Raw genomic sequence first — 27930 nt, forward strand, 5'->3', positions numbered from 1 at the left:
ATTTTAAGATCCGTCCCATAAGCAAGAAGATGTCAAAGACGAGTCACATTTTTATTAAAAAAAATAAAAATAGAGCATTATTATGACTTACTCAAACCCTAATGAGACGCAGCTAGAATACATTAACATTGACATGTTCTAATTCATTGTACAATTGAAGAAAAAAAAAACTTGACTCTAAGGAGGAAAGGAAGACAGGATTTGCTAAACTCAACTGGACTAAGAAAGAGTCATTTAGTACTACGGTCTAGTGGTATTTATTTTCACTTGTAAGTGAGAGGTTTTAGACTTTGAGACTAGAATCAAACCTGAGACCTTTCATTTACAAGTGAAAATGAATAGCATCAGACCGTAGTACTAAGTCACAATATAGATAATATTATTTGTTCACAAAAAAATAAAAATTGGACCAAGAAAGACGTGTAATTTTGTGAAGAAATAAAAGAGAACACTTAAATAAACACTGAAATTGTAAGAGACTCATTGTTTCCAATAAATTGTAAGAGACTTATTAAACACTTAAATAAACATACATTATATGTTTGCTCCCCATGTTTTCATTATGTTCCAATACTTCATAATATGTATGTCATTCTATTTTTTTAGTTTATAATGAAATTATATATATTTTAAGTATAAACAGACACTTATTTACACGAAATACAATAGATTTACTTAAATCCGCCTAGGCACTAGGCCCTAGCCTACCACCCGACTAGCGCCTAGCGTCTTTTAGAACCTTAACATTCAAATCTTCTTTGAGATAGTGTAGTAGTGATTTTTTTTTTTTTCTTTTGCTAAAAATGTTCAAGCATGTTTGCTGTTTATTTCTTAGGATGGTTTGTGGTGCAATTTCATTCAAGCATGATTCCAGAATCGAGAATCTGCATGGACACTGCAATAGCAAAATCAACTAGCCCTTTCATGATTTCTTATTTAAGAAAAGCCGGCAAAGCAGTTACTTCTGAGTTTAATATCAAATTCACATTTAAAGCTTAATTCCCCTAAATTGACAAAAACCTTGAAGCAGTATAACCATGAACACTGTTTGTGTGCTGAAGACAAAGGGTTTAAATTTATTTTTAGGAAATGATGAACACTTGAGGTAGACTTTGTGTGGAGCGTATGAAATGTGCGGGTGTGAGGGTAGTTTCGATTAGTACGTTGGGTATATTAAAATAATTTCTAATTTAAAAAGTATATATATGATATTTTAAGTATATGGGATGTTTTCGTCAATATATAAAATGTTAATAAAATAATCCTAAATTAAAAAGTAAAGTGTGAGATAACGAGAGAGAGGAGAGAATTCTTCTTCGAAATAAAAAAATTGAAGTCCGGGAAAACAGAGATCCGACAGCATCAGTCAGAAGTTGTCAGGTCCAGCAGCGTGCATCAGTCTGTCGAGAGCCGTGATCTTCCCGAATACCCCGATTCCCTCACCCTGGCCTTTTCAACCAAGCTTTAACGCGTCAACTGATGTCCAAGTTGAAGGCTGGACTCTTTTTTCTCTAACCCCAACCCACGTCTTCAATTTTTGGGAAACTACTTTCCCTAAATAAAAAAATTATTGACGGCTGGAAACCACACCAACTAAAAGTTATATTACGTTTAGATAAGAGAAATAAACATGGAATTTTTGTAAGTATCAGAATTTATAAATTGACAAGCATCAATTCTTTTGTTTAGATTCATAAACATAGAAATTTAGAATTTCCGTGTGGAAAAAAAATTTGGAATTTGGGATCTCCAAATCCCAAGTTCAAATTTCATGTAAATATGTGTCATTTTTCAATTTCTATGATTAAGAGTTTAAACATAACAAATTCCGTATTCAATTCTATTATTCTTTTAGGTTAACCAAATAAGAAAATTTACAAATTCTAGAAGATAAAATCTCGTCATTTCAATTTTCGTCATTTTTAAATTCCTTAGTAATCTTAAACTTCTTCATCCAAACATAGTAAGGAATTTAATAATGATTTGGTATGCTGCATTTTAAAATTCACAAAATAGTACGAGTGATTTTTGGTACTGTTGAGGTTAATTTTAGCATTAAAAAATGATATGTTTAATTTTAAATATAAAATTTAAATTTGATAGTTTACAAGGCACTTTGATATCCTTTAAGATTTTCTCTATATCAAATTTAATTAGGCTTATTATATTAATACCTTACATATTAAGAATAACTAAATAGAGAATGAACAATAAGGGAAAGAACGGAAAAAGTCAAAATCTTATTAAATGATTTGGGGTGCAGGAAGACAACAATGTTTTTTTTTTTTTTTTTTTTTTAACTTTTTAGGGCTTAAATAGTCATTTTATACAAGTCATTTAACATTAAATATTGAGTGGGGGTGTATTCAACAATTTGTGGGGTTCTAATAAAAAAACCATTTAATTATTATAATAAGCATTTTAAACAAAAATAATAATAAAAACGGAAAATTCTATTCTAATCCTTGTCTAAGATTACTTTTTGAATAAAATCTTATCTAAGATTAAAAACTAATTCTAATCCTTGGCATTTAATTGTAATTTTTTTATATTAAATAGGTTGTAATAATTATTGAGTTTTTTGTTTGTAGGTTATATATTGATTCCCATAAATAATAAAAATTTTAATTATCATTGATAGTTATTATTAAGTTCCCATAATAAGAAAAGTCATATTTCATGATATATTTTTTATTGTGGTCGAATTTCTCCATATAAATGTATATGCATATTACGTACATATGTATGTTTAGATACTATAGTTACGTACTGATACATTTGTACCGACATATTTGTACGCCGATACATTTGAACCGAAAGTTATGCACCGATATATTCTTTCTGAAACTTACAAACTGATACTTCTGTACGTATGAGTAATATAAGGTACCTAAAGTTATGTGTCGATACTTCCGTACCGATGAATAAAATAAGGTATCAAATGTTATGTATAAATTGATTTTGTTTTGTTGTTGAATTTGTTTGATAATGAGAATTTGAATTTTGAATAAATTTTTATCTATTAATATGATTAGAGCACAAAATAAAAATATATAATTATGGATGGGTAAAGAATTTCGAATGGTAAGTTTATAAATAATAAATGTGTTATAATTACTTAAATATGGTAAGTTTTAAAAATAGGGATTTATATTAGATTTTGAAAATCATTCATGTCAAAATCTAAAAACAATTTTATCGAAACCGTACAATCTAAAAGCCCCTAATAAAAATGATGAATTATATTTAATAATTAATTGAAAAAATTTGAAGCTGTCAATTTGGCAGAGGGTACCCATGTCATGTCACATAAAGTTTAACTTTTAAGTTGAAAAACATTGTTGTTGCCTTTATTTTACTAGTAGTATTGACTTGAACATTCTGACACTCTTTTGAAAATGCTTTTAGATATCAATTTTCTCAAACGACCAATCTTCCTTAATTTGTATGATTGGTCATCCCCATACAATCTATGTTGAAGAGAGTTATAATATTTTTTTAATATTTAATCTCACTAAAGGGGTTAATCTTGGGGGGTAAATAATGAACTCCAAACCAGTTAATTCAAGCTTTTATAGAATAAAATCAATGCTTTATTGATTTATGAAAATTAAACCATTTGACTACAATGATACTAAAAGTAAACATGAGAGATAATTTAACAAAATTGAATCTTTTTTGTCATTAAAAATATTTGAAAAATCTCAATTACCTAATTTGACTTTTACATTTCTATATGAGTTGACGGCGTTTGCATTTTGCTATTCTCAGAGAAAGTAAAACCGGATGCGGTAGATCCGAGCTCGCATGAGTCAAACGCCGTGAACGACCCTGTCCCCAGATTTTTTGGCAGTCAAAGTCTTCTTCCATTGCAGACCTCACCTCACTCCTGTCCTCCCTCCTCCTTCTTAAACTCACCCAACTTTCTCCTCTGCCCACCCACCCACCTACCGATGAAGTGATACCCAAAATCCAACACTCACTCAAAAATGGCGCTCCAAACCCACATCCGATTTTCACTCCTTCTCTTGATCGCCTCTCTCCTCTCCGCCGCCGTTTTCGCCGCCACCACAATCTCACCAGGCTCCTCTCTCTCCGCCGCAAACCTAAGTACCACCTGGTCCTCGCCCTCGCCATTCGGCCCCTTCAGCCGCGGCCGCTTCACCCTCGGCTTCATCCCCTCCGACCCCCCCACTTCACCCCCTTCTTACATCGCCGCCATCTCCTACTTCGGTGGCGTCCCCGTCTGGTCCGCCGGTGCAGGCAAAGCAGTTGACTCCGGGGGAACCCTCCAGTTCCTCCAATCCGGCACCCTCCGCCTCGTCAACGGCTCCGGCGCCACTCTCTGGGACTCCAACACCGCCAGCCGCGGCGTCTCGTCGGCAGAGATTGACGATTCGGGCAACTTGGTCCTCCGAAACGGCACCGTTACCGTCTGGTCCAGCTTCGACAACCCCACCGATTCGATCGTCCCCGGGCAGAACTTCACTGTGGGTAAGGTTTTGCGATCTGGGTTGTACTCGTTTAAGCTTGTAAAAAATGGGAATCTTACACTCTTGTGGAATGATAGTATTGTGTATTGGAATCGGGGATTGAATACTCCTGTTAATACGAATTTGAGTTCGCCTACTCTAGGATTGCAGTCAATTGGTATTCTGTCAATTACTGATCCAAAATTGTCCACTGCTGCTATTGTTGCTTATAGTAACGATTATGCCGAATACAGATATGGTTTTTTGTTTCTGAAGTTAGAGAGTGATGGGAATTTGAGGATTTATAACTCTACTAGTGATAGTGGGGCTATAACTGAGAGATGGGCAGCTGTTACTGATCAGTGTGAGGTTTTCGGGTATTGTGGGGACATGGGAGTTTGTAGTTATAACGATTCTAATCCGGTATGCGGATGTATGTCTCTTAATTTTGAGCTTGTTGATCCCAAGGATAGCAGGAAAGGGTGTAAGAGGAAGATGAAGATTGAGGATTGTCCTCAGAGTTTGACTATGTTGGACATGGTACATACTCGGTTCTTGACGTACCCTCCTGAGACGGAGTCAGAGATTTTCTCTGTGGGGATATCGGCCTGCAGGTCGAATTGTCTTGTAAATAGTGCTTGTGATGCTTCTACGTCTTTGTCTGATGGCACAGGGCTATGTTACTACAAGACACCAGGTTTTCTTAGTGGTTATCACAGTCCAGCTATGTCCAGTAGTTCATATATCAAGGTATGTGGACTATTGATCCCAAATCCGTCATCTTCAATGGGGACTGGTGACAAGAAAAAGAATTGGAAGTTGCGTGTTTGGATTGTGGTTGTTGTGGTTATTGCCACCCTCTTTGCTTTCATGGCATTGGAAGGTGGTTTGTGGTGGTGGTTTTGCAGAAAAAGTCTCGCCGTTGGTGGATTGTCTGCTCAATATGCGCTTCTTGAGTATGCGTCTGGTGCACCGGTTCAGTTCTCGTATAAGGAGCTCCAGCGCTCAACTAAGGGATTCAAGGAGAAGCTTGGGGCAGGAGGGTGTGGAGCTGTTTATAAAGGCATTCTTGCTAATCAAACTGTTGTTGCAGTTAAGCAACTTGAGGGGATCGAGCAAGGGGAGAAACAGTTCCGGATGGAGGTTGCAACGATTAGTAGCACCCACCATTTGAATCTGGTGAAGCTGATTGGTTTTTGCTCGGAGGGGCGCCATAGGCTTCTGGTATATGAGTTCATGAAAAATGGGTCCCTTGATAGTTTCCTTTTTGCAACAGAAGAGCAATCAGGAAAGGTGTTAAATTGGGAGTCTCGGTTCAACGTTGCCTTTGGTACTGCAAGGGGGATCACATACCTTCATGAGGAGTGCCGAGATTGCATTGTGCATTGTGATATAAAACCAGAGAACATTCTGTTAGATGAGAATTACAATGCCAAAGTGTCAGATTTTGGCCTCGCAAAGCTCGTTAGTGCAAGGGACCACAGGTATCGAACCTTGACGAGTGTTAGAGGTACTAGAGGATACTTGGCACCAGAATGGCTAGCAAATCTTCCAATAACTTCCAAATCTGATGTTTACAGTTATGGTATGGTTTTGCTAGAGATAGTGAGTGGGAGAAGGAATTTTGAAGTTTCTGAGGAGACAAATAGGAAAAAGTTCTCCTTATGGGCTTTTGAGGAATTTGAAAAGGGTAACATCAAGGGAATTGTCGATAGAAGGTTAGTCGACCAAGATGTTGATATGGATCAAGTGAATAGAGCGATTCAGGTAAGCTTCTGGTGCATACAGGAACAACCATCTCACAGGCCGATGATGGGAAAGGTTTTGCAGATGCTGGACGGAATTACAGATATTGAAACCCCCCCAGGCCCAAAGGCTGCCATCGAAGGGTCTGCCGGTGGAACCAGCATGAATGTGAGCAGTAATATCAGCACTCTATCTTCTACTGCAGCCTCAGCCCCAGCTCCCTCCTCATTTTCATCATTGCAAGTTTCAGGAGTATCGCCGCTAACATCAGGGAGAAATACGGAGAAGGCAACTGCGTCCCTTATACAGTCAGACCCAAATTGAATTTCATTTCCACACCTGTTTCCTTCTTGTATTCTACTTCTATTTATCCAATTCAATACAAACTTAAACTCAACATCCATTCTTTGTAGTTACAGTGTGAGCATGTATTTGTGTTCTGTGTTTTTGTTTCTTGTTTACGTGTTAATATTTACCAACTGCATCCAAGTGTGCATATTTTGAATTGTTAGCGTCTCATTACTTGAGGATTTTCTTTCGTAAAAGAACCCCTTATGCTTCACCATGTGTTTCATCATGTAACTACTAGCTATGAAGGAACCCGTAGTGCATTATTCTTTTAAACTTGTTGAAATATAGAAGGGTTTCTTTAATAATCACAAGCATTTGGTTTCTCTAATCTCTAGTTCTAAGTGGAGCCAATTTCTGGGGCTAATTAGTTTTGTGGTATATGGTATAGAAAGAAATTATTGATTTCAGAATTCAGTTGACTCTTACCAAGAAGATGTAAAGGTCATAGTCAAGCTAGTCTTCATGCCTTATATGCTCTAACATGTGCAGAGATTTTGTGTTTTATTTGTTGGATAAATGTAAAGAAGGTTCTGCTTTGATTAATGGATTATTTTCTTTGCTAATGTGAATCTGTGATACGTTTAGATAAGCAGTTAGGTATTTATTTTTTCATACGAATGAGATGTAATGTGAATTAAAATTTTCTTTTTACAAGGGCCAGTATTTATGGATTCATCATTCATATTGAATTCCTCATCTCCTAATTAACCTTTTAGTTATGTGAGCTCTTATTTCTGGTTTCTGGAGCAAATAAACCTTTAATTTCCTTTGCAATTGTTTGTTTCAATAATGTGTATATAATTGGCACTTCTAGGTTGTACCCAATCAAGCTTGGTACCTGGTAGTTATGCATTCGCATGTCGTTCATGAAGGTTTCATCGTGTGCATATTTCTTCATTTCATAATATTTTTATCCAAAGTTACAATCACTTATGTAAGCGTTTTGCTTCTTATATGGATGTTTGAATCTGCATATCTGTTTGCAGGTTGGGAATGAGCTTGGTTGGGGGAAGCCATACAAGGCGAGGTTAGCAGCGATGGTGGCATTGGGATGTGCATTTGTGATCGGCATCATCAACGTGATAGTGATTTTAAGAGGGAGATGGGCAGGCCTCTTCACCAAGGACGAGCTCGTCAAAGCCTTGGTTGCATCAGTCATGCCAATCATGGGGCTTCGTGAGTTAGGCAACTGCCCCCAAACCACTGACTGTGGCATCCTACGTGGCACGGCACGCCCGGTTGTGGGTGCCCGCATTAATTTGGGGTCGTTCTACTTCGTGGGCACCCCTGTGGCGGTCGGGCTTGCCTTCTGGCTCAAGGTAGGGTTAGGCGGGCTCTGGTTCAGGCTTTTATCTGCTCAGGTGGCGTGTGCTGTGTCCATTCTGTATGTTGTGGTGGCAAGGACTGATTGGGAGGCAGAGTCGTTGAAGGCGAAGATGCTGACCGGGCTAGAAATGGGTGACTGCAAAAACGAAGGACAAGGGCATGAGAAAGGTGAAGAAGAAAGCAAAGGGTTATTGATGATAAAAGGTGGAGATGATTTTATTTAGAGGTTTTGTGTGGGATCTTCGTCGGAGACTCTACTTTTGTTGACCGTGCAGTAGTAGTTTTAACACTTTTTTATTTTATTTTTTATGCTGACTATTTGATTAGTTGGATTTTAAAAAGCTAGAGTTTTGATGGGAATTGCAGTTTGCAATGTCTCACTCGCCCGCCAGGGTCCAGCCAAGTTTAAATATGGCCTACAGTCCTACTTTTAGGATTTTTTTTTGGTCCATAGTAACTGTATTATTTGTGTCTAATTTTCAAAACTCGAGATGTAGAAATTCTTGAGTTTGGTTGCTCGGACAATATCTCTCACGTATGATTACAGACACTAAACAACGGGGCGATCCTAGACAAGATTTACATGGTTGTACATGTTGCCGAATACAACGGGCGAATAGAAAAGCTTCCCCATGGAAGCCCTAGCCAAAAGTAGAGACTTAGGGAACAAATAATAGTTCATCGGGCATTGGAGACGAGTCATTTACACTTTGGTGGGAAATGAGTGGAACCTTCACTCGTTCGTCGCGATAAATATGATGGGAGTACATTTTCGGAGGAGCATATATGATGTGAAAGGAGAGTTTGATTTTTAAAAGCATATGTGGGTGTTCAATTACTATGGTCCAAGATGGATTGAAAATTCCAAATTTTGAATCCCAACATTTCCGATTCTAAAAATTTTCAAAACAAATTGGATGGCAATTGGAAATGGTAAGTGCAAATAGAGGGGAGAGAGAGAGAGTGAAGAGGAAAATTCCCTACTATTATATTTTAAATATGAAGAGTATAATCGTACGTATTATTTATTCTTGTCTAATATGATTTATGTCATACATGTGGATGTAAATTTCCACCTTCTTCTTCTTGGACGAAATTGCACCTGCAAAACAGTTAACACCTCAGGTCAAGGGCAAAAGCCTCACACGCCCATGATGAATTTAGGGGGGGGGGGGAGGGGCTTTGGCCGAAGAACATCTGATGCCAAAGTTAGAATTTGAAGGAAAAGTGTTTAAAGAAATTTGGAGAGTTTACAAGAGAGTTGGAATTAGGTTTTTGGAGAAATGAGGTGGTATTTATAAGGGTGTGGCCGGCCCCTATTTGGAGAAAAGGGGTCCGGCCACTTATGGTGGCTTTTTGGTGTAATTGCAAGATATTATGTCAAAATAATATCTTGCAATCAATTAGAAAATTAATTAATTAATTAATTAGAAAATTAATCAATTAATTTAGGTAATTAATCATATTTTGAATGAATAATTGAAGGTTACCTTGTGGGGAGGATTTGATAAGGATTGATGAAATATGTTTTGAATAAATACCTATTTTGATCATTTTTGACGTTGATTGAGTCGTAATTGTCCGCTGCTTGCGCGTAGGAGTTCTGGTGCATCTCAATGGTAATTTTGTCTTTTTAACCCAAGAATCCACGTGTCGCATCCATATTTTTCTTGATTATTTTTTGCTCCACAAATGCCCTCACACCTGTTGTGTAACAGCCCGTTCCTAAAAATTATGATTTTTATAATTTTAATAAGTGAAGTTACGAAAATGCTCTTCGAGGTAAAGTGTTGGCTTTTGTTGACTGTCGTGTCATGTTACATAAGGTTCATTTTCTTAGCGTATTCTTGTAGTACTTATCGCTATAGACGTGTGGGCGCAAACAGGGCGTGATTTGGAGTTATAACGGAAGAGTTATTAACGCTTAAAGTTAGGGATATTTTGGTAATTTTATTTAACTTGGAAGGCTGTAGATTTCTGGAGCAAAGATCTGTGAGGCCACGTGTGTGGCTGGGATGGAAGGAAAGAAAGAAATCGACGGCTGGGATGAGAAGGAGAGAAAAGAGAAAGGAGGAAATGAGGGAGGAAGGTGACCAATCAGAAACATGAGCAAGGAGGGGAAATAAGAGAAGAAAAAAGGGGGGATGGGGGGAGACACGGGTTAGCCTGTGTAACCCGTCGGGCACCACCCACATCGCTGCCTTCCCGACATTTTTCCTTCGGTTTTCCGGCGATCTAACCTTCATCACCACGTCAAAACTAATCATTATCTTACCCTCTTCCATTTCCAACTAAATTTTATTGGGTTTGAGCTTGAATTTCAGTAGAACGAAACTTATGGGTTCCAAGGGTGCCATGGCGAAATCCGACGATCGTGAAGTTAACCTAGCAAATTACAACCACCACTGGGCTCCCCTCAACCCCAGGAATAAAGCCTAAGCAATTTTGAGGCGTCGGAGTGAATTTGGAGGTTGAATCGAACACACCCAAGTTTAGGGTTCCGTATGGTTCGAGCTAATCGGGGCTTTTCCCGGTCAAATTGGCCTTAGTCACAGGTATGAAAGTTGCTCTACTCATTAAGATCTCCATTCCTATAAAATTTGAGAATTTTTAGAAATAGTTGAATTTTCCGACGAGTCGGGGCGGCCGACAGCCACCGGCAGCAGCACGTGGCCAATGGATCAGCGATGCTATTTTATGTTAAATTGATACATTGATCTTAGATTTGATATCCATATGATGTGATTTGATTATTGTGAATCTAGTTTGATTAAGGTACGTTACTTAGTAAAAATATGAATCGACGATCCGACAGTTGGATTGTCACCAAAATTTAATATGTTATAGTACATAATATTTGAGGATCATAGGAACTTATGGATCGAGAATCTGATGTGCGGATCTTCCTGAATTGGATTTGTAAGTTCGTAAAATAAAATGTTAACCGCCACTTGAATTTGCAATTGGTGGAGATCCAACCGTTGGATCATAATGAAATTTTAGGATGATGTTTTAGAAACATAATGTGGATCTTTGGAAGTTACTGGTTGGAAATCCGAGGAGCAGATCTTCCGGGTTAAGTTACATAGAGTTGTGGACCCTATCGTTGATCTTTGACTGATGGTTGACTTCTGGTCAATGGGTCTTAAATCATTCTAGATCGTCCTCGAGGGATGTGTTTTATGTAAATTACGTGTTCTATCAGTAAGGATTCTGAGATGTGATTTGATATTTGCTTTAGGCGACCGTTGTTCGAGACATCTCAATATTCATGCTAGGGAGTTGTAACGCAGACTTCAGGTGAGTAAGCTTTTGGTTTTCTATATATATGTATGTATACTTTACGTTTTTTCCAGAAATTGTTTTAAATGAAATGTGATTGAAATGCCATGTCATACTTGCGTTATATTTTAGTATATGCATTAGTGTAGTCATGCATAATGTTGCATGATGCTGCGGAGCCCAGGTAAGCTATAGGTGAGTACATTATGATGTTAGTGGTTGTGATGTATATGGTTATACCTAGATGCATTTGGTACTCATTATCCTGCACCTCGATGTTAGTGCTCCGCCCGAGGTCAGGGCCTAACCTTCACGTGATCGTTCACCTCCCGCACTATACATTCACATTGGATCCAAGGTAGGTACCAGCCTGTCGTACAGACCACATTAAGTGGTTCCGACTCGTAGGTGACTTGCGATACTTCGCACAGCCTTCACGTGATTGTAGCACTTGAGCGTATTTATTTACACATAGCCTGTTGTACAGACCACATTATGTGGTTCTGACTTGTGTGCAGGAATTATTTATGAGCTATAGATTTAGCCGTATAGGCCACGTTAGGTGACTCCAACTGATATATCTTTTTATATTGATTTGCATCACCTGGCTTACATATTTATTACTAAGATACTTGACATGGCACTTACTTTGGTTTTCATTGCTCTCAAGCCTGATTTTTATATATGTATGTATTATTATTTTCTGGGAAATTATACGGTTTACGGTGAGGGGTTATTATTTTTGGAAAGAGAAATGGTTCTAAAAAGCTTTGTTTTTGCCCACTCACATTTTCTGTTTTTCGCCCCTCCAGGTTTTAACTACTAAAAGTTCGTATCGACAAGGATTCTTGGCGAATCTCAATATAGGTGGCTACCTCTAAGGGTATGATCCTTACGTACACTACTGTACTTTACTTATGCTCTGATGTCACGTGTGAAATGGGTTCATTCCCACTCACAGTGCACTCTGGTCTTTAGGCACTTTTAAGTTCAAATCTATTCACATTTTCCACATCACTATACTTTATGGCTTTGTCACCTTCCAGGTGTCGACTAACACAGCTTGACTCAGAGTCCTAGTGGACATTTCGGTCGAGGTGTGTCATGTTAGGCAGCTTACAAGAAAGGGTAACAGGTGTACAGATTTTCTTGATTTAGGAAACATAGGATTGTTTCCTATTTTGATGTAGATTCCCTCTTTAATTGGAAATTAGATCCTTTGAGGAAAGGGAAATAAATCACTTCCAAAGTCTATTTAAATCTACCTTAAGTAGATGATTAAATCAACTTCATAGAGCAATTTATTCTACCCTACAAGAGAGAAAGCTAAAGGATATTTGTTCTCCCTCCCCTAGCAATCTTCTACACTTGCATGTGCAAAGGGCCATCTTTCGTTGCTTTCTTTGTCTTCTCTGGGCTGCACTAAGATAAGAAAAAACTAATTTTCTTTGTCTTCTTCTTAGATAGTGCTGTCGCAGAGCAACCATCGAGGTGGTGAGGCACATTGGCTGGCAGGTGCCAAGAGTTAGCTAGTCATGGATTGATGAGGTGTTGTGGCATGGACCATTATTTGGGCTGCTCGGCTTGGCTAAAGCCAAGGAAAGCTATGCAACTGGGGCCGTGGATCGAGGCATTGGGCTGCAGTGCTAGGTGAGTTGCATGGCTCATGTCTTTTAAGCTTTTGTACCTGACGCAGGCCAGGCCGGCGATTGAGAGCAATGAATAGGTCGTGGGCTCATGGGCTGCTAGAATGTTGGGCATGCATGCCTTTTGCCTGCTGGTCTGAGAGAAAAATGAGGGAAAAATCATCATGGGTTGAGCTCATCTACCAAGTATCGTGAATGACGTTGGCTGCTTAGTCTTCTTTACCAAGAGAAAGGTGGGCTGTTCTCGAGAAAGGAATGAAGAGAATCAAGGTGGATGCATTGGCTCGTCCGATCACTGTCGTGGATGAATGAAGGTTGAAAAAAAAGATCTTCCTCAATTGCCCAAGAAAAGCCGATGACTTTATTCCCTGCTCGTGAGGGTCCGCCTGCTGCGGATAAGCTTGTGATTAACTTGACTTTTTCCAAGGGGAAGAAAGATGAGGTTGCTAAATCTGAGCCAGTGACGCTTACAGTGCTAAAGGTGGCTAGTACGATTGTTGATAGGATTGCTAAGCGTAGAAGTTTTGTTATGTCCCCAATGCCGAAATTTATGCCAAAATGTCCATCGGGGGCTAATTTTGTTTCACCTTTAGAGAGACTTTCTACTATAAATAACGATAAGGTGGACTCTGCTACTAAAGTGGTGCCAAAGCCTACTTCCCCCTGCTGCTAAGACTGATTCGCCTGTAGGGAAGAAGGAGATTGCACGCATGGGCAGCTGTGAGAAATCTACTAAGCCTACTTCTTGGGAGGCTGCTGAAATCTGTGCGTTTTTTGAAACCAGATCTGCTTGAAGACATGGTCGTTTGTGCCAAGTTTGTTGATGACATTAGAAAGGTTGTTTGCCCAAGTTCCTTTGCAAAGCATACAGCCGAGTATAAAAAGACTGCTCTACTTGCAGTGATGCAAAAAACGGTTATTCTGGCAGTCGAGTCTATGCTCCTTGACCAAGAGGATACCAAGGCTACCAATGAGGTGGCAAAGGCTGTGGCAGTCGAAGCTTATTCTTCTGCCGAGAAGATCAAGAGGTTGGAATCTGAGCTCGTCACTTTGAAAGGGTATAATATCTTTGCCCCTACTTTTCTGCAGCTTGAGAACGCTCGCCAAAAGATTGTTGACTTGAAGACTAAGCTTGACGCGATCCAAGTTAATTATGAAAGTGAAGAGAAGAAGATCGGATGTCACATACCTCAGATTCAAGATCTTGAGCGTGCCATTTCTGAGCTTTGTTCCGCTGCTTATGCAAAGGATGAAAAGTTGATTGCTGCTTATTAGGACTGGGCACGGGCCGGGCCGAGCCTATTTTTGAAGGAACCGAACCTACCTGTTTTTAAAAGCAATAGGGTGGGTCGATCAGGGTAGAAAGATTTTAAGTTTTGGAACCGGGTTTTACCCGACCCATTATTTACTAGACCCGCCCTGCCCCACCCCACAGGTCAAAAGCTTTTTTTTTAATGTTTTTTTTATATAATTTATAAACTAAGAATAGGCACAATCCAACCCATAATCCGACTTCAACCACCACGTCGGTTTTAGGCATGGAGACCCACAATCTGACCACGACAGGCATCCATTGCTTTGCGGGAGTGGATGCAATTGAGTTTGCTAATCGAATGACAACAATGGTGGAGGCTCTATCGTCACAGCTGTAGCCAAGGCTCCGTCGTCGCAGCAGCCAAGATCTGCACCTCTCTTTACAATCCACGCTCAGACCCATCAAAATGAGCAATCTTTTTTCTCCGGATCCCAAAACACGCTCGGGTTTAATGGGTCTTCCGCCTTGTACGGCCCAAACAAGGCCTCCCCTTGCTTGATGATGTTCGCTTGTAAGTGAGAAAGGGAGGAGGAACGATCCACATGTGGTGATAGTGCTTGCCGAAGTGTGCGTCATTGTGGTGGAGGTCACAGTGGGGTATGGGTGTGGTGTGTCTGTGCTCCGAGAATGAGAGTTGTAGAGATAAGGGGAAAAGAACCGAGGAAAGGAATGAGGAAGGAAAAAAATGAAGTGGCCTAGGAGAAAGTAATGTTTTTAAATTGGGATGTTACAAACGGGTCGGTCCGGGTACTCTTTTTTTATACTTTTGGACCTAGCCCGCCTGTAACATTCCAAAGCCCCGCCCCACCCCAACTCGTTTCCCTTTTTAAAAATTAGGAACTGGCCCGTACCCGCCTCGAACCTTGATTACCCACCCCGACCCACGGTTCCTATACCCGTTTGCCCACCCCTACTACTTATAACTAAGTGATCCACTTCAAGAAGGTCGTTAATAGGCTTAAACCCCAAGTGTTGGAACTTCAAGGTGCGCTGAAGATTAATTAAAGTTTGAAGAAAGAAGTGGATGAGCTGTAGCTTGTCTGTGTTGATCTACTCAAGGAGAATGGGCAGTTGAAAGGTGAGAAGGCTATGCTCGAGGCTCCGCTTGTTCAGAGTCAGGCTGATTTCTACAAGCTGGGTTATGTAGATCATTTATTTGGTAGGTCGTCTGACTTCGAGTTTGCTGGGAGAGACTTCGAAACCTTTTATATTTCTCCGGAAGACTTGCTTGACTTTACTTTTGAGGCCTCTATTGGTGAAGTAGTTGGAAAGGTTGATGTCCAAGCTGGAACAACTGGGGATGAAGCGCCGGATGATGCCATTGTTGGGAGCGTTGTGGTTGCTGAAGGTGTGGTGGTCGAGTAGTCATGGGATATCCAAGCTGCTGAAGGTAGTCTTCAAGGTAGCCTTTATGATTTTTTTTGTTTTCCTTAAACTCTTTCGACTTTTGCTAGTCGTTTACCAATTTTGCTAGAAAATTTAACAAACTTACTTCTTTCGCTTTTCTTCATCTTCGTTTCTTTTGTTTATGCCCAACCTTTGACTTTTAGACCAGCGACATGCGTGCTGCTTTTCTATAAGCAGATAGGCCCGCGTAGCCTATGCAATCGTACACCTGACTTACAGAAGCAAGGTTGTTAACCATAAGGTCGGCAACCGAACACCTTACTTACAAAAGCAGACGAGTCCATGTGACCACTTGATTGTTAACCTTGGTTTTCTTCAATCCTTTAAGCTGTGTGGCTTGCATCACAACATACTAAGGATTTTTGGGTCATGAAATTCGCAAACCTTTTGTATCAAAAGTACGTGGTTGTATGGAATTTCATAAGTAAAGGTTCGAGAGAACTCATTGCTCTTTATGTAACCAATTTCGTAGGTTGCGAAGCAAATATCACAACACTTTAGGAATTAGTGTAGATCTAATTGATCATTCTGCGCTTGGCAGAGGTGAAGCTTATCAACTGCGTAGCATGTCGGCAGTGGATAAAGCTCCGTATATGCACGCTAGCTTGTTTAACCTTTCACAAGAATGTGCGGTTGTATAAGCCTAGCACAACTTTACTTCTCAAAAGGCAAGTTGTAGGCAGTCTTCCGAAAATCGTAGGCTACCTTAGTGCACTCAGTAGCATCTTTAGGGTTCTAGGGCAGCATTCCATGGGTGTACTGCGTAATGTGCCTTCTCCGTCTCTGAGGCCAGGTTCCCCGCGGATTAGGCCAATAGACCTAAAATCTTTCAGTTAGCTGAGCCTTGAAAAAGACCATTGTGGCTATTTCTAAAAATCCCGGCGCAAGCCATCGTGCGCCTAGTTATACCAGGGCAACCTAGCTCATCCCCATCTGGATATTTGAAGTGTAAGTTTATATAGCAAAGTTGGTTATTCGGGGGGCGCAATTCCTGCGACGAGTCCTTAAGAATGGCGTGACCTTCTTTTGAAGTGCAGGAGTGATCAGTTGTTGTAAGCATGCAGCTAAGCCAAGTTGTAGATTACTTCTGAATTTCTCATTGAAAAACAAGTGAAACTAACGAGAACTTAGTTGTATGGTAGGAGTTGCATAACAACTAGATAGTCCTCAGCTCACGAGTTAGTGCCCGTCGAGCTGTTTAAGTCTTCGAGCTTTGATATGGCGAGAGGTCACAAATGGTACTTCCTCATATTGTAGGCGTTCCACTGCTTTTCGGTTTATTTGTCGTTCATGATGGCGAGGGTGTAACTACCATTGCCGTCTACTTTGTTGATCTTGTACGGACTTTTCCATATGGGATCCATCTTTTTGGAGCTTTCTCTACGGGTAGTGATAAGGGTTTTTCTTATGACTAAATCTCCGGGTTGGAACTGTTGGATCTTGACCTTTTTGTTGTAGTTGGAAAGGAACTGCTGCTGGTAGGCTGCGATACGAGTGATAGTCTGCTCACATTTTTCCTCTGCCAGATCTAAGCTTATGGCCATCTCCTTACTGTTCTGCTCAATGCTTGGCAGTAGAGTGCTGATACTCGGCACGATGACATTTGGGAGGAATGATTACTTTTGAACCAAATACCAAAGAGAAAGGAGTTTCATCGGTGGCACGTCGTTTGGTAGTGCAATATGCCCATAGACATCCAGGGAGTTCGTCTGGTCATTTTCCCTTCTTGTTGGAGAGAGATTTCTTGAGGTGATCAAGAATCGTCTTGTTGGATGCTTCGGGCTGCCCATTGCCTTGAGGATATTTCGACGTGGGCATATGCTGCTTGATGCCATACTTTTGAAAGAACTTCGCCAAATCTTTGCCTATGAATTACGGGCCGTTGTCGGGCATGATGGATTGGGAATGCCAAATCGGCAAATAATGTTCCTCCATATGAAGCGTTCTATGTCCGCCTAAGTTGTGGTTGTCATGGGCTCTGCTTTTACTCATTTGGTGAAGTAATCGGTTGCTACGATCATTCTGCCTCTGGCCTCAATAGCAGACGACATTGGCCCTACCAAGTTGATTGCCCACTACATGAATAGCCAATGACTTATCTGTAGATGTAACTCACTGGCAGACAGTGCTGGTACCGACTTGTAACGTTAGTAGCGGTTGTACTTTTACACTAACTCCTTAGCATCTTGATGCATGGTAGGTCAGTAGTAGCTTGCGTTAAGTATCGGCCTCTGAAGTGATTTCCACAAACGTCTTCATGGATTAGGCTTAGAACATTTAGGTCGTTGGGGGGCGCTAAGCAGCGGAGATGTGGTTCAGTGTAGAATCTTTTGGCGAGTATGTTGTTCCACACATAGTAGTGTACTGCCTTTATTTGGAGCTTTCTAGACTCCAACCTTTCTGTGGGGAATATGTCATTGATTAGGTAGTCTATAATTGGTCTTTGCCAGTTTGGAGTTGTACTAACCTGTGACACTTCAGCTGTTGACTCCACCTCTATGCTTGGCATGTCTAGACACTCCACCCGGATAGAGCGTTTGCGTTGGTGGTCGAGGACGGAGCCTAGGCCCACTAGTGCGTCTGTGTATGCGTTGTCTGCCCGCTGAACTTAAGTAAGGTTATAAGTCTGAAATGCCTCAAGTTGCTTGTGTACTTTCTCTAAGTATTGCACCATCTTTGGATGTTTTTCCATGTACTTCCCAGTAATCTGGCTGGTGATTAGCTGGGAATCGAAATGAATTGTAAGCTTTTTCACCTCCAAGTCTTTTTCTATTCGGAGGCTTGCTAGTAGGGCTTCGTACTCTGCTTCATTGTTGGATGCTTTGAAGCTTAGAGTGATGCCTACTCAAGCATCGAACCGTCTAGGAAGACAAGGGCCACGCCTGCTTCTGAGCCCTTGTAGTTGGATGCGTCGTCGATGTGCAAATGCAAAAAATCTTCATCGGGTGAAACAATCTTAGCTAGGGTGTGCTCGACTGCCTCCAAAACATTATTGGGTCGCTCTGTTGCATTGCCTAGGCGAGGCATGAAGGCCCGGTAAAGTGTCGTGGAGCTGGAGCCATGTTATACGTAGTAGAAGATGCTCAACTGTAGGGTATTGGGCCGATCTATAGCTGAATTATGGAGTAAGGGTCGGCTGGAGCCATGTGATGAGCAGCAGGAGATGGTGCTTAACTGTGGATATGTGTTGCTCCTATGTAGAATCTTATGGGGCGATGAGGACAAAACATGCTTCCGATTGCCCTTTTAGTGTTCGTCTACCCTTGACGTGCCTTTTGGGCTGAATTGTTGTGTTCGTCAAAAACTTTGCACCGCCAATATCTACGTCTTTATCATCGCATGTCTAGATTGGGCGGAATAGTGCATTATAAGGATGACTGCGTGCGTCTGAAGGTATAACTTGAGCTTCCAAGTTGTAACAATTGTCGCCAAAGTTAGCATTTGAATTTCTGGTAGCTGGTTTCCGCATCCAATAGAGCTTTTGAACTGCGGAATATAGGTAATTGGGCCCCCAACTCTTCTCGTATGAGGGTAGAGCTTATTGTTGCTTCAGATGTAGCGCTCGTCCAGTCAGACCTTAAATCTCATTCAAAGTAGTGGGGGACTTCATATTCAAGATCGCTCGGATTTGCCTTGAATGTGCATCGGCGAGCCTCATCCGAAAATGCATGATTTTCTGCAAGAGCGAAAGAGTCTGCCAGAGTTAGATATTCTTTCATGATCAATTCTCTGAACAGCAGGTGGTCTGTTGAGAATCCTTTTTGGAATGTTGCACTAGCTATCGAGTCGTTGCATCTATTATCTTTGGCTTCTCTACTTTGAACTTCTTCATATAGTCGCGAAGTGATTCCTTTGGGTTTTTCTTGATGTTGATCAAATGGTCAGACTTCTTCTTGATCAAGCGATAGGATGAATATTCTTTAGTGAAAACCAAAGAAAGTTCGTCAAAACTTCGGATAGATTGTGGCGACAAGGTGTGGAACTAATCTTGCGCCTCGCCTTGTAGAGTGGTGGTAAATATCTTGCACATGAGAACGTCGTTGTTCCAATAGAAGATCATTGCACTTCAGTAGTGCTTTAGGTGTCTCTCCTAGTCTCTATCCCTTTTGAAAGATGTGAAATGCGGCATGCTGAACTTGTGTGGAGGCTCTGCCTGCTTAATCTCGTATGTGAAAGATTACATGCTTATGTTGGCCATGACTTGCAATTGCTCATTTAAGAGCAAGGTTCTAAAAAACAATAGGCGCTAGTTGGGCGGCGGTCTAGCGCCTAGCGCCTAGGCAGCCTAGGCGGATTTAGGTTAAATTTCTTGTATATCTTGTAAATAAGTGCATATTGATACTTACAAAAAATTATACTTGTATGAAATCCATGGATAAGATAATAAAAGAATGATAAAATGCAAAAAGAGTATCCAACAAGTCCAAAATTTAAAAACACATTAAGCATATATGCCATATAACCATATTGAGGAGTATTGTAGAATGACACATGTACAACAAGTTCATAATTTAAAACAACATAAAATGGAAAATAGGAGGAAAATAAGGGAATTTAGTAATGTAAGCTACTTATCTTTAGCATCCCGAAATTTAAGTTGATACACAACACAACTATTCTATAAAATTAACAAAATTTCAACATATAATTAGAACTTAGACTTTAAACAAATTTCACCAAAAAAAAAAAAAAAAAAAAAACCACCCAACCGCCTAGAGCCGTCCCGATTTTTCTAGTCGTTTTGCATAAAATCGCCTCGGTTCCAAGGCGCCGCTTAGGCAGCCGCCTAGGGTATTTTTTAGAACACTGTTTAAGAGCCTATCTATATCTTCCTGAATTTATCTTTGTTGGGGTAGAGGAGCTCTCGGCTGCTTTAGGTCGTGACCTGCTAGTCTTAGCTGTTCTTCCATGTATTCGGCTCGTCTATGCCGCGGTTGCGATGCATGTGGTATGTTCCTAGAAGGCGAGTGAATTTCTCGTAGACTGCTGGTTGAACTTGAGCTAGTTTGAGTGATTGCTTCTCTCCGTTCGTCGTGTTGCCTACTCCTATGTGAGGTGGAAGATGCTTTTTGCGGGCCTAGCCGTGAATGAACGCTTCGCCTGGAAGGCTACTCATGTTGATTATCGGAGTGTTGCCTCAATCGTGAATGTATGCTCGTCCGTGGGCCTAGTCGAGAGTGCACGCTCATCTGCGCGCTAAGACATGAGTATACGCTATCTCGGGGACCCAGTCGGAAGTCTACACTGCTAAAACGCTCAGTTCGTGGCTAGTCAAGTGGCTGCTTGCCGAGACGCTGGTGGAGGGGTTCTTCGTCTGCCCTTGTCCTACTTCCGGACACCTCGTCTGGGGCACGTTACATATTGGTGCATTGCAAGAATTAATTCACCAAGGTCATCTGTTGTGCGAGGGCGCTCGTTAACTCTATAACTTGTCGAGACAAGTGTTGTTCTCCATTTAGGTTGGAAAAGCTTGGACGAAATGCGCCCCTTGGGTAGTGAAAATGTGGTAAACTCTTCGCGTAAAAATTTAAGTTGGGAAATGTCAAATTCGTGGAGAAATAATGTGGTAGACCATAGATAGTAGGCTCACCGAGGGTCGCTGCCGTGGTTACTACCATGGTGGCTGCCACGGTGGTGCCCCGTAGGTGTGGTGCCACTCCATTTGCCATCGCGTTGAGCCTCACGGATCGTCGTGATCGAAATCCTTGAACGTAGGAAGTTCCGTTCGTCATGGTTTCCAAATTTCTTGTCATTGTACTTTTCTTTTACGTTTATTCAAAAAAAAATTGTATAAAAAATTCTAGGAATGAGAACGTACGAAAAATCTACGAATGAACAAAAAAATTAGAAACCTTGAATGCGAGAGTCTTCTTCGAGCGTGTGAATCAAGACTCTTTTCCTGTGCCACAAACAAGTACCTACAACAGGTTCTTGTTGCACATCTTTATGCCAAAAGAAGCATGGAGTAGGCGTTTAAGTTTTATGTTGTTAAATGTTTTTAAAAATGTTGTTTAAGTTTCATGTTGTTAAATGTTTTTTTTATGTTGTTTAATATTATTTAATGTTATTTCATATTGTTTAATGTTGTTTAATGGCTTAGGAAGTTATAGAAAAATATATATATAAAAGACTTTTGTAAAAAAAAAATAAAAAAAAATAAAAAAAACTGTAAAAAAAAAAAATCAAAAAATAATAGCTAGCTGATGTCAGCTAGCTAGCCGTTGCAATTTGAATTCTGGCCCGGCCCGGGGCCAGTTGGCCTTTTGGCCCTTTTTTGTCCAGTGGGGCCCATGAGCCATTTGGTCTGGCCCTCAATTGGAGACGGTTTTCGGACTATTTTAGGCCTTCTAGACCCTTTGGTTGGAGATAGTCTTATAGGGGTGTGGTCGGCCCCTATTTGGTGAAAAGGGGTCTGGCCACTTATGGTGGTTTTTTGGTGTAATTGCAAGATATTATGTCAAAATAATATCTTACAATCAATTAGGAAATTAATTAGAAAATTAATTAATTAATTAGGATATTAATCAATTAATTTAGGTAATTAATTCTATTTTGAATGAATAATTGAAGGTTACCTTGTTGGGAGGATTTGATGAGGATGGATGAAATAGGTTTTGAATAAATACTTATTTTGATCAATTTTGACCTTGATTGAGTTGTGATTGTCCGTTACTTGCGCGTAGGAGTTCCGTGCACCTCAAGGGTAATTTTGTCTTTTTAACCCAACAATCCACATGTCACTTTCATATTTTTCTTGATTATTTTTTTGCTCCACAATACGCGCATAGCGGTCTACAAATATCGTGAAAATTAAAAAAAAATAAAAAAAAAAATTTGAACGCTGGATACATAAAAAGTTTACAATTTTTTCAAAGTCTTGCAAAACGTAAGAGATTCGAAATTTTTGATAAATTCCTCTAATCCAAAATTCAGAAATTGAAACTAATATTTTTATTTCTAGATGTTAGAACTAATATTTGGTTCCGAAACCTTTTTGGATTGGCATTCGAATGCTTGTTTCTGATCCAATCCTACTGAAAATCACCCCAATCAATTACTTATGGTGTTTTGGGGGAACTTTCTTGGGTGACTTCAGGTAATACATAAATTTAGAAGTAAATGGGATTGTCTACAATATATTAGTACACTCACCATCAAACGTTGAGATATAATTTATGTGAATGGATGTAATACAATCATCATATTGTATTAATTACATGTAAGTTTTACGAATGTGCAAGGGATTTCTAGCTCAACGAGTCCAGAAATATCAGCATTTACCTTTGTACCCAAAATCTCGAGTTCAATTGCTCCCGCCCCCTAGCACATGAAGTGTATTTTCATAACGCGGTTCAATTGATTCGGGTGGCAAAATATTTCGCTTTGGTAAGTTGTTGAGGGTATGAATCCCACATTTTACAAGTACGAAAATGATATTTTATCCCCAAATCAACAAGACTATTCGCTCTTTTTAATTCTACTATATTGTGTAAAGATGTTAAACAGAGAATTTACGAACAAGTTTTTCAATCAAGTAATCTTAATTTGAGCACAACACAATAACTAATGTAAACCAAGCTACATAAGAAAGCTTTCCAAGATTTGTCATTTCCCAGGTACTTGGTGAATAGCTAACGTGCAAAAACAGCCAGCAATGTGGCTATATAGCTTGTTGCTGTACTGTCGCATGCAAGAAGAATAATCAGCTAACACAACTGCAAACAAGCTGAAATGTAGGAAAGGAACGATGCTTTGTTCCGAACACAACCAATTAGAGGGCAGAAAGTCTCCTGCTTAGAACAATTTCTGCCGGCAAACTGAAGTCACCGCTCACCACCATATAGTCGCACTGACAGAACCGAACCCATGTCCTTCGCGATTCCTAGAAAATATAACAAGCATGTACTTTTCAGTGCACCAACTAATAAGACAAGAAAGAGCAAATGAAACTCTTTACGCATTTCCCTTCAATGACAACTACTACTCAAAATTTTTATGGATGATATGCTTATGCTGTATTATAATTTCGTTATATATATCTTCGAAGCACTTACTCGAACTTAACTTCTCTAACCGGCCTCAGCCACAACTTTAATATTATAAGGAAGTGAAGAGAAACAATCTGCATTTGTGACCCCTACCATGACAAATTTCCCGAGCCAGAATTCATACCTCAGGAACTACCCTAGCCTTCCAAATCAAAGGACGGGGTTGGAAAGTGGAAAGAGAACTGTCACGTGACTCTAAAATATGATTTGCACAAACAAAACCCCAGAAGATTCTAACAGCTATCTGATACTATTCAGGCATTCTCTTACAAAGACAGCAGAGGAGTGAGTTCCCCAATTGCAGATTCATTTATGTTTCTTTGAAAGCCAAACTCCAGCTCAAAGAAAGAAACTAGCAGATTGACAATATAGCAATAGGCATGGCATGAAAGACGGAGATCTATATAAATGACTACACTAAACAAATAAAGGTGATTACCCAACTTTTCTCCCAAACATAACCTTTCCCCATAACCCCATAACCAGACAGCAAGAAGAAAATGGTCTGTAGCATTGGGAAATGTCTCTCTCTAAGAACCCTCTGATGTAAAACCAGTAACAAGACTATGGCAACTGAGGTGGATTTCGAAGGGAAGCGCAAGTAGGGTTCAAGAAAAGTGAAATAGATGAGCAGAAGAAATAGGTAGACAATATGAGAAGAATGGAAAGAAAAAAAACTGATAATCTGTAACAGAAATTAGGGTATGTTTGCTTACAAGGAATGAATCTGCAAAAAATGGATACCATTCCTATTCGTGTGTTTACTAACTAGAGGAATGAATAGGTGGGTCCTATTGGTTTTGGGTATGGAAACATGCCCTGAGGAGTGAGGATTGAGATAGAAGGGAAGACACAGAAAGAAGATACTCAGGGAGAAAAATCTGTTTATTCAAACATCTGAGTCTGTCTTCCTGAATAAGAACGTAAGTATTTATAAGGACCTCATCTTTCTCGAAACAGGACACTGAACATGATAAAAAATTGGGAGCTAAAAGGTAAAGAGTAAACTAACAAAAACAAAAACAGAATAAGTAGCAGCCCTAGATAAAAACAACCCTAGTCCATTCTGCATTACCTTTACTACTGATACGGCCTTCCCCATAAAACATTTCTCATTCAATATTCCAGCTCACATGCCCCTTTCCTTGGAATATGGAAGATAATAAATCGGCAAGATACTTAAAACTGCTGGTATCGAGAATAAACTTCCACCTCTTGAAATTTTTCCACTCTACAATATACCCTCTACTTTCTCCATCATCAAACTGTAAAAACTATTTGACCACAGTTTACTTTGCATGTACTTTTAAATTGTTGAGGAGGAATTTTAGGATCAAGGTTTTCCTCAATAAAAATGTTTTGGGGAAAACACTTTCCTGTATGAAATTATGAATATCAACTTTTACAACGATAGTACAACTGGATCTTAAGAAATGAAGGGGAATAAAATGATAAACAAGAAAACAGAAATAACTAGCCAGAAAAAAGGGAACTCATTAAGAGAGGTATAAAAGTTGGAAAGCCATCCTACTATATGCCCAATAGATGCACAAGTTGTGAACCTGTTGTCTTATCAAAAGGAGAGCTAAAATAGAGGCATGCATAGTGGGAACACTAGGAATGCAATGCTTGTGCTGGGAAATATGTAAAAAGGCCTTTTGGATTTTGATGAAACTTCATCCTGTATGGCAAATGAAAAAGGAAAACAAAATATAAAGATGAAACTAATTTGCAAGTTCCTTGCTTGAAGACATTTATCATGCCTCTTCCTTTTCTTTTGTTCAACTTTAATAGATACAAGTTCATTTATTTATGATGGAAAATCCAAAGATCCAACAAATGATAATGTAATTTTAGATCAACAAAGCGTAAGTGGTCTAGTCATGCCAAGCTCCCAAAGAACTTTTAACTCTTACTGTCAGCAACATGGAAGTACTCCATTGCAGAGTTCCAACCACAGCATCAAAGCTAACAGAGTTAGAGATATTGATCAATATTTTGAAGAGTTTACACTCTTTCCCTAACCAAATTTTGTACTAAGCGACAATGTTTTATGTCACTAATCCTTTTCTCAATTACTTTTAGCCATTTTCTTCTACGCACAATCAATATATATAACTAAAACCATTAAGTTATTATCCATTAGCTATTCCTTTAGTCTTCATGTGCTTCCAAGTGCAAAGTTATAACCAATCACAAAATCATTAAGCAGGTCAAGGTAATTATAAATTTCGAAGCTCGTAACAAGGAAGATTTAGAACTTGATACGAACCTATCACAATGTCGTCGCAGAAAAATTAGCTGAATCTTCTCTAACCATTAGTGTTCTTTTCCGGTACTGACCTCCCCTTGCTTCGAGATAAATTCAATCTTCCTCTTACATTATCATGCCTCAAATGAGTTTGTGTTCCTCTAGAAGTTTCCAAATAGACCCCATCTCCGCTCTTACCAGGGTGTTGTCTACCATCCCTACCCCTTTCGGAGTTTCTGGAAGGTTCTTTCACATCAAAATCAGATCTTCTAGGTCTTCTTCCATCCGACCTTCCTCTTTCAGCATTTCTGGAAGGTGCTGTGCCATCAAAATCCGACTTCCTAGCTCTTCTTCCATCCGACCTTCCTCTTTCAGAATTTCTGAAAGGTGCTGTCCCATCAAAATCAGAGTTCCTAGCTCTTCTTCCATCTGACCTTCCTCTTTCAGCATTTCTGGAAGGCTCTTTCATATCATAACCAGATTTCCTAGCTCTTCTGCTGTCCAACCTTCCTCTTTCAGAATGTTTGAAAGGTGCTTTCCCATCAAAATTAGACTTCCTACCTCTCCGTCCTCTGTTATTGATAGCATTTTGTTCAACGTTTGTCTCACTCTGATCTTCATCTTCTTCATCACTATCATCGTCAACATCATCAGGCTCAACTTCATCATCAGATGAATCACACAACTCCCCTTCCTGCTGGTCCTCAGTTTCATCATGCTCTTCCTCTTCATCGTTTCCTTTAGCATGAATTACCTTCTTGTTTTCTTGAGTTCGTTTACCTGGCACGTTGATCGTTTTACTATCTTCCTTTACCGTGTTCATAAGGTGAATATACTGGCTTCTCATATTCGTTAATGGATGATCTTCAACAATCACACCCCTCTTATACCCCTCTCTCAAAACAACAGTATAAGTTCCTATCTTGTTTGACAAATAAAATATACCTGGGTGATTGTGTAATGCTTGCTTAAACCTCGACCGAAGACCCAAATGTTCTCCAAGACACAGGATATTCTCCCTGTCCGTCTTCTTCGGAACCAAAATATGCAGAAGCTCGTGCAGAACCGCGACCGCCCACTTATCTGATTCATCACTCTTTGAAGAAAGATGAGCTGCATTTTCATATGGAGATACATAAGCCAACTTCTGCCACTCATCAATCCACTTCTTGAACTTCTTATCCACCTCAAAACCTCTCGAAAACTCCATAGGAAAAACAATTTGATTTTCCTCCTTTGAAGCAGAATCCCCACTCATTGCCTTCTTCTTCCTAGCAGAAGCCTTCTTCTCCATAGCTAAAGCTTTCTTCTGTATAACCGAACTTGCGAATTCATTTTTCCAATACACCAACTCCAAATCCCGCAAACTTTCGGACCCAGAAGCCGAACTTTTGCGAGCTACGACATTAAAATAGTCCGGATACTCAGGGACTAAGGTTCTCTCAAAATCATGAGGAAGCCCCAGATCCCATTTCAAGCGATCAATCACATTTAGGGGCAGTTTATTGGTTCTTACCAGCATTAGGAGCTTCAAAAGCCGGTCAGCGACGTCCTGCTTGTAGCTCTCACTCTGGTACATGAGCTCTTCTTCAGTGTCGAGATCGAGCACTTGGGCAGTGAGCCGGACATGGGGGTGGACTGCAACGCCGCCGGGGAGAAATTCCTCGAAAATCGAAGGGTATTTGCGGATGAATTCGATGGAGCGGGTGGGTATCATGAGAGATTCTCTGTTTTGAGCGATGATGGAAATGGGGAGGGACTTGGACGGCTCTGATTTGATGAAGTTCTTGATGTTGATCAGTGGCCTGAGGTTCTTCTCCCTCTCGACGGCGTGGTCGAGGCCTCGGTCTCGGACCCATTTTGTGGTGGTGGTGTCGACGAAGAAGGTTCTGTGGAGGGTGTGGCGGTGGTGGGAGGACTGAGGATGTGATTTTGGGAGAGAGCGGCGGACGGCGACGTATATTGGAGACATTTGGTTCCTCGCTCTTCCGTTTGGGGAGGGTTTAAGGAGGGTTTTGTGATACTGCACTTAATTTTTTTTCATTTCTTTCGAATTGCACTGTTTTTTAGGTCGGAGTTAATTTGG

At 40.1% G+C, this 27930-nt stretch overlaps 2 protein-coding genes and 1 pseudogene across 3 annotated transcripts; 2 read left to right on the forward strand and 1 right to left on the reverse strand.

Annotated features, from left to right (window-relative positions):
- The first annotated feature begins 3770 nt into the window (after positions 1-3770).
- LOC137728883 (G-type lectin S-receptor-like serine/threonine-protein kinase At1g34300 pseudogene) lies at positions 3771-8420 on the forward strand (annotated as a pseudogene). Its single transcript, XR_015952736.1, has one exon. The product of XR_015952736.1 is annotated as a G-type lectin S-receptor-like serine/threonine-protein kinase At1g34300 pseudogene (transcript).
- On the forward strand, positions 7427-8119 carry LOC137727677 (protein DETOXIFICATION 54). Its single transcript, XM_088677655.1, has 2 exons — positions 7427-7441; positions 7556-8119. The coding sequence occupies exons 1-2, from the start codon at positions 7427-7429 to the stop codon at positions 8117-8119; spliced, it is 579 nt and encodes a 192-aa protein (XP_088533781.1).
- Positions 8421-23013: 14593 nt separating the features above from the next.
- Positions 23014-27912, reverse strand: LOC137729302 (Ubiquitin carboxyl-terminal hydrolase family protein). Its single transcript, XM_068468203.2, has 2 exons — positions 25866-27912; positions 23014-23427 (listed from the first exon to the last, which is right to left on the reverse strand). Exon 1 carries the CDS (start codon positions 27814-27816, stop codon positions 25906-25908), a length of 1911 nt encoding a protein of 636 aa, XP_068324304.2. The 5' UTR covers positions 27817-27912; the 3' UTR covers positions 23014-23427; positions 25866-25905.
- Between the last annotated feature and the right edge of the window lie 18 nt (positions 27913-27930).

Source organism: Pyrus communis, chromosome 10, assembly GCF_041283825.1.
Source record: "Pyrus communis isolate YQ-2024b chromosome 10, ASM4128382v1, whole genome shotgun sequence".
Lineage (NCBI taxonomy): Eukaryota > Viridiplantae > Streptophyta > Magnoliopsida > Rosales > Rosaceae > Pyrus > Pyrus communis.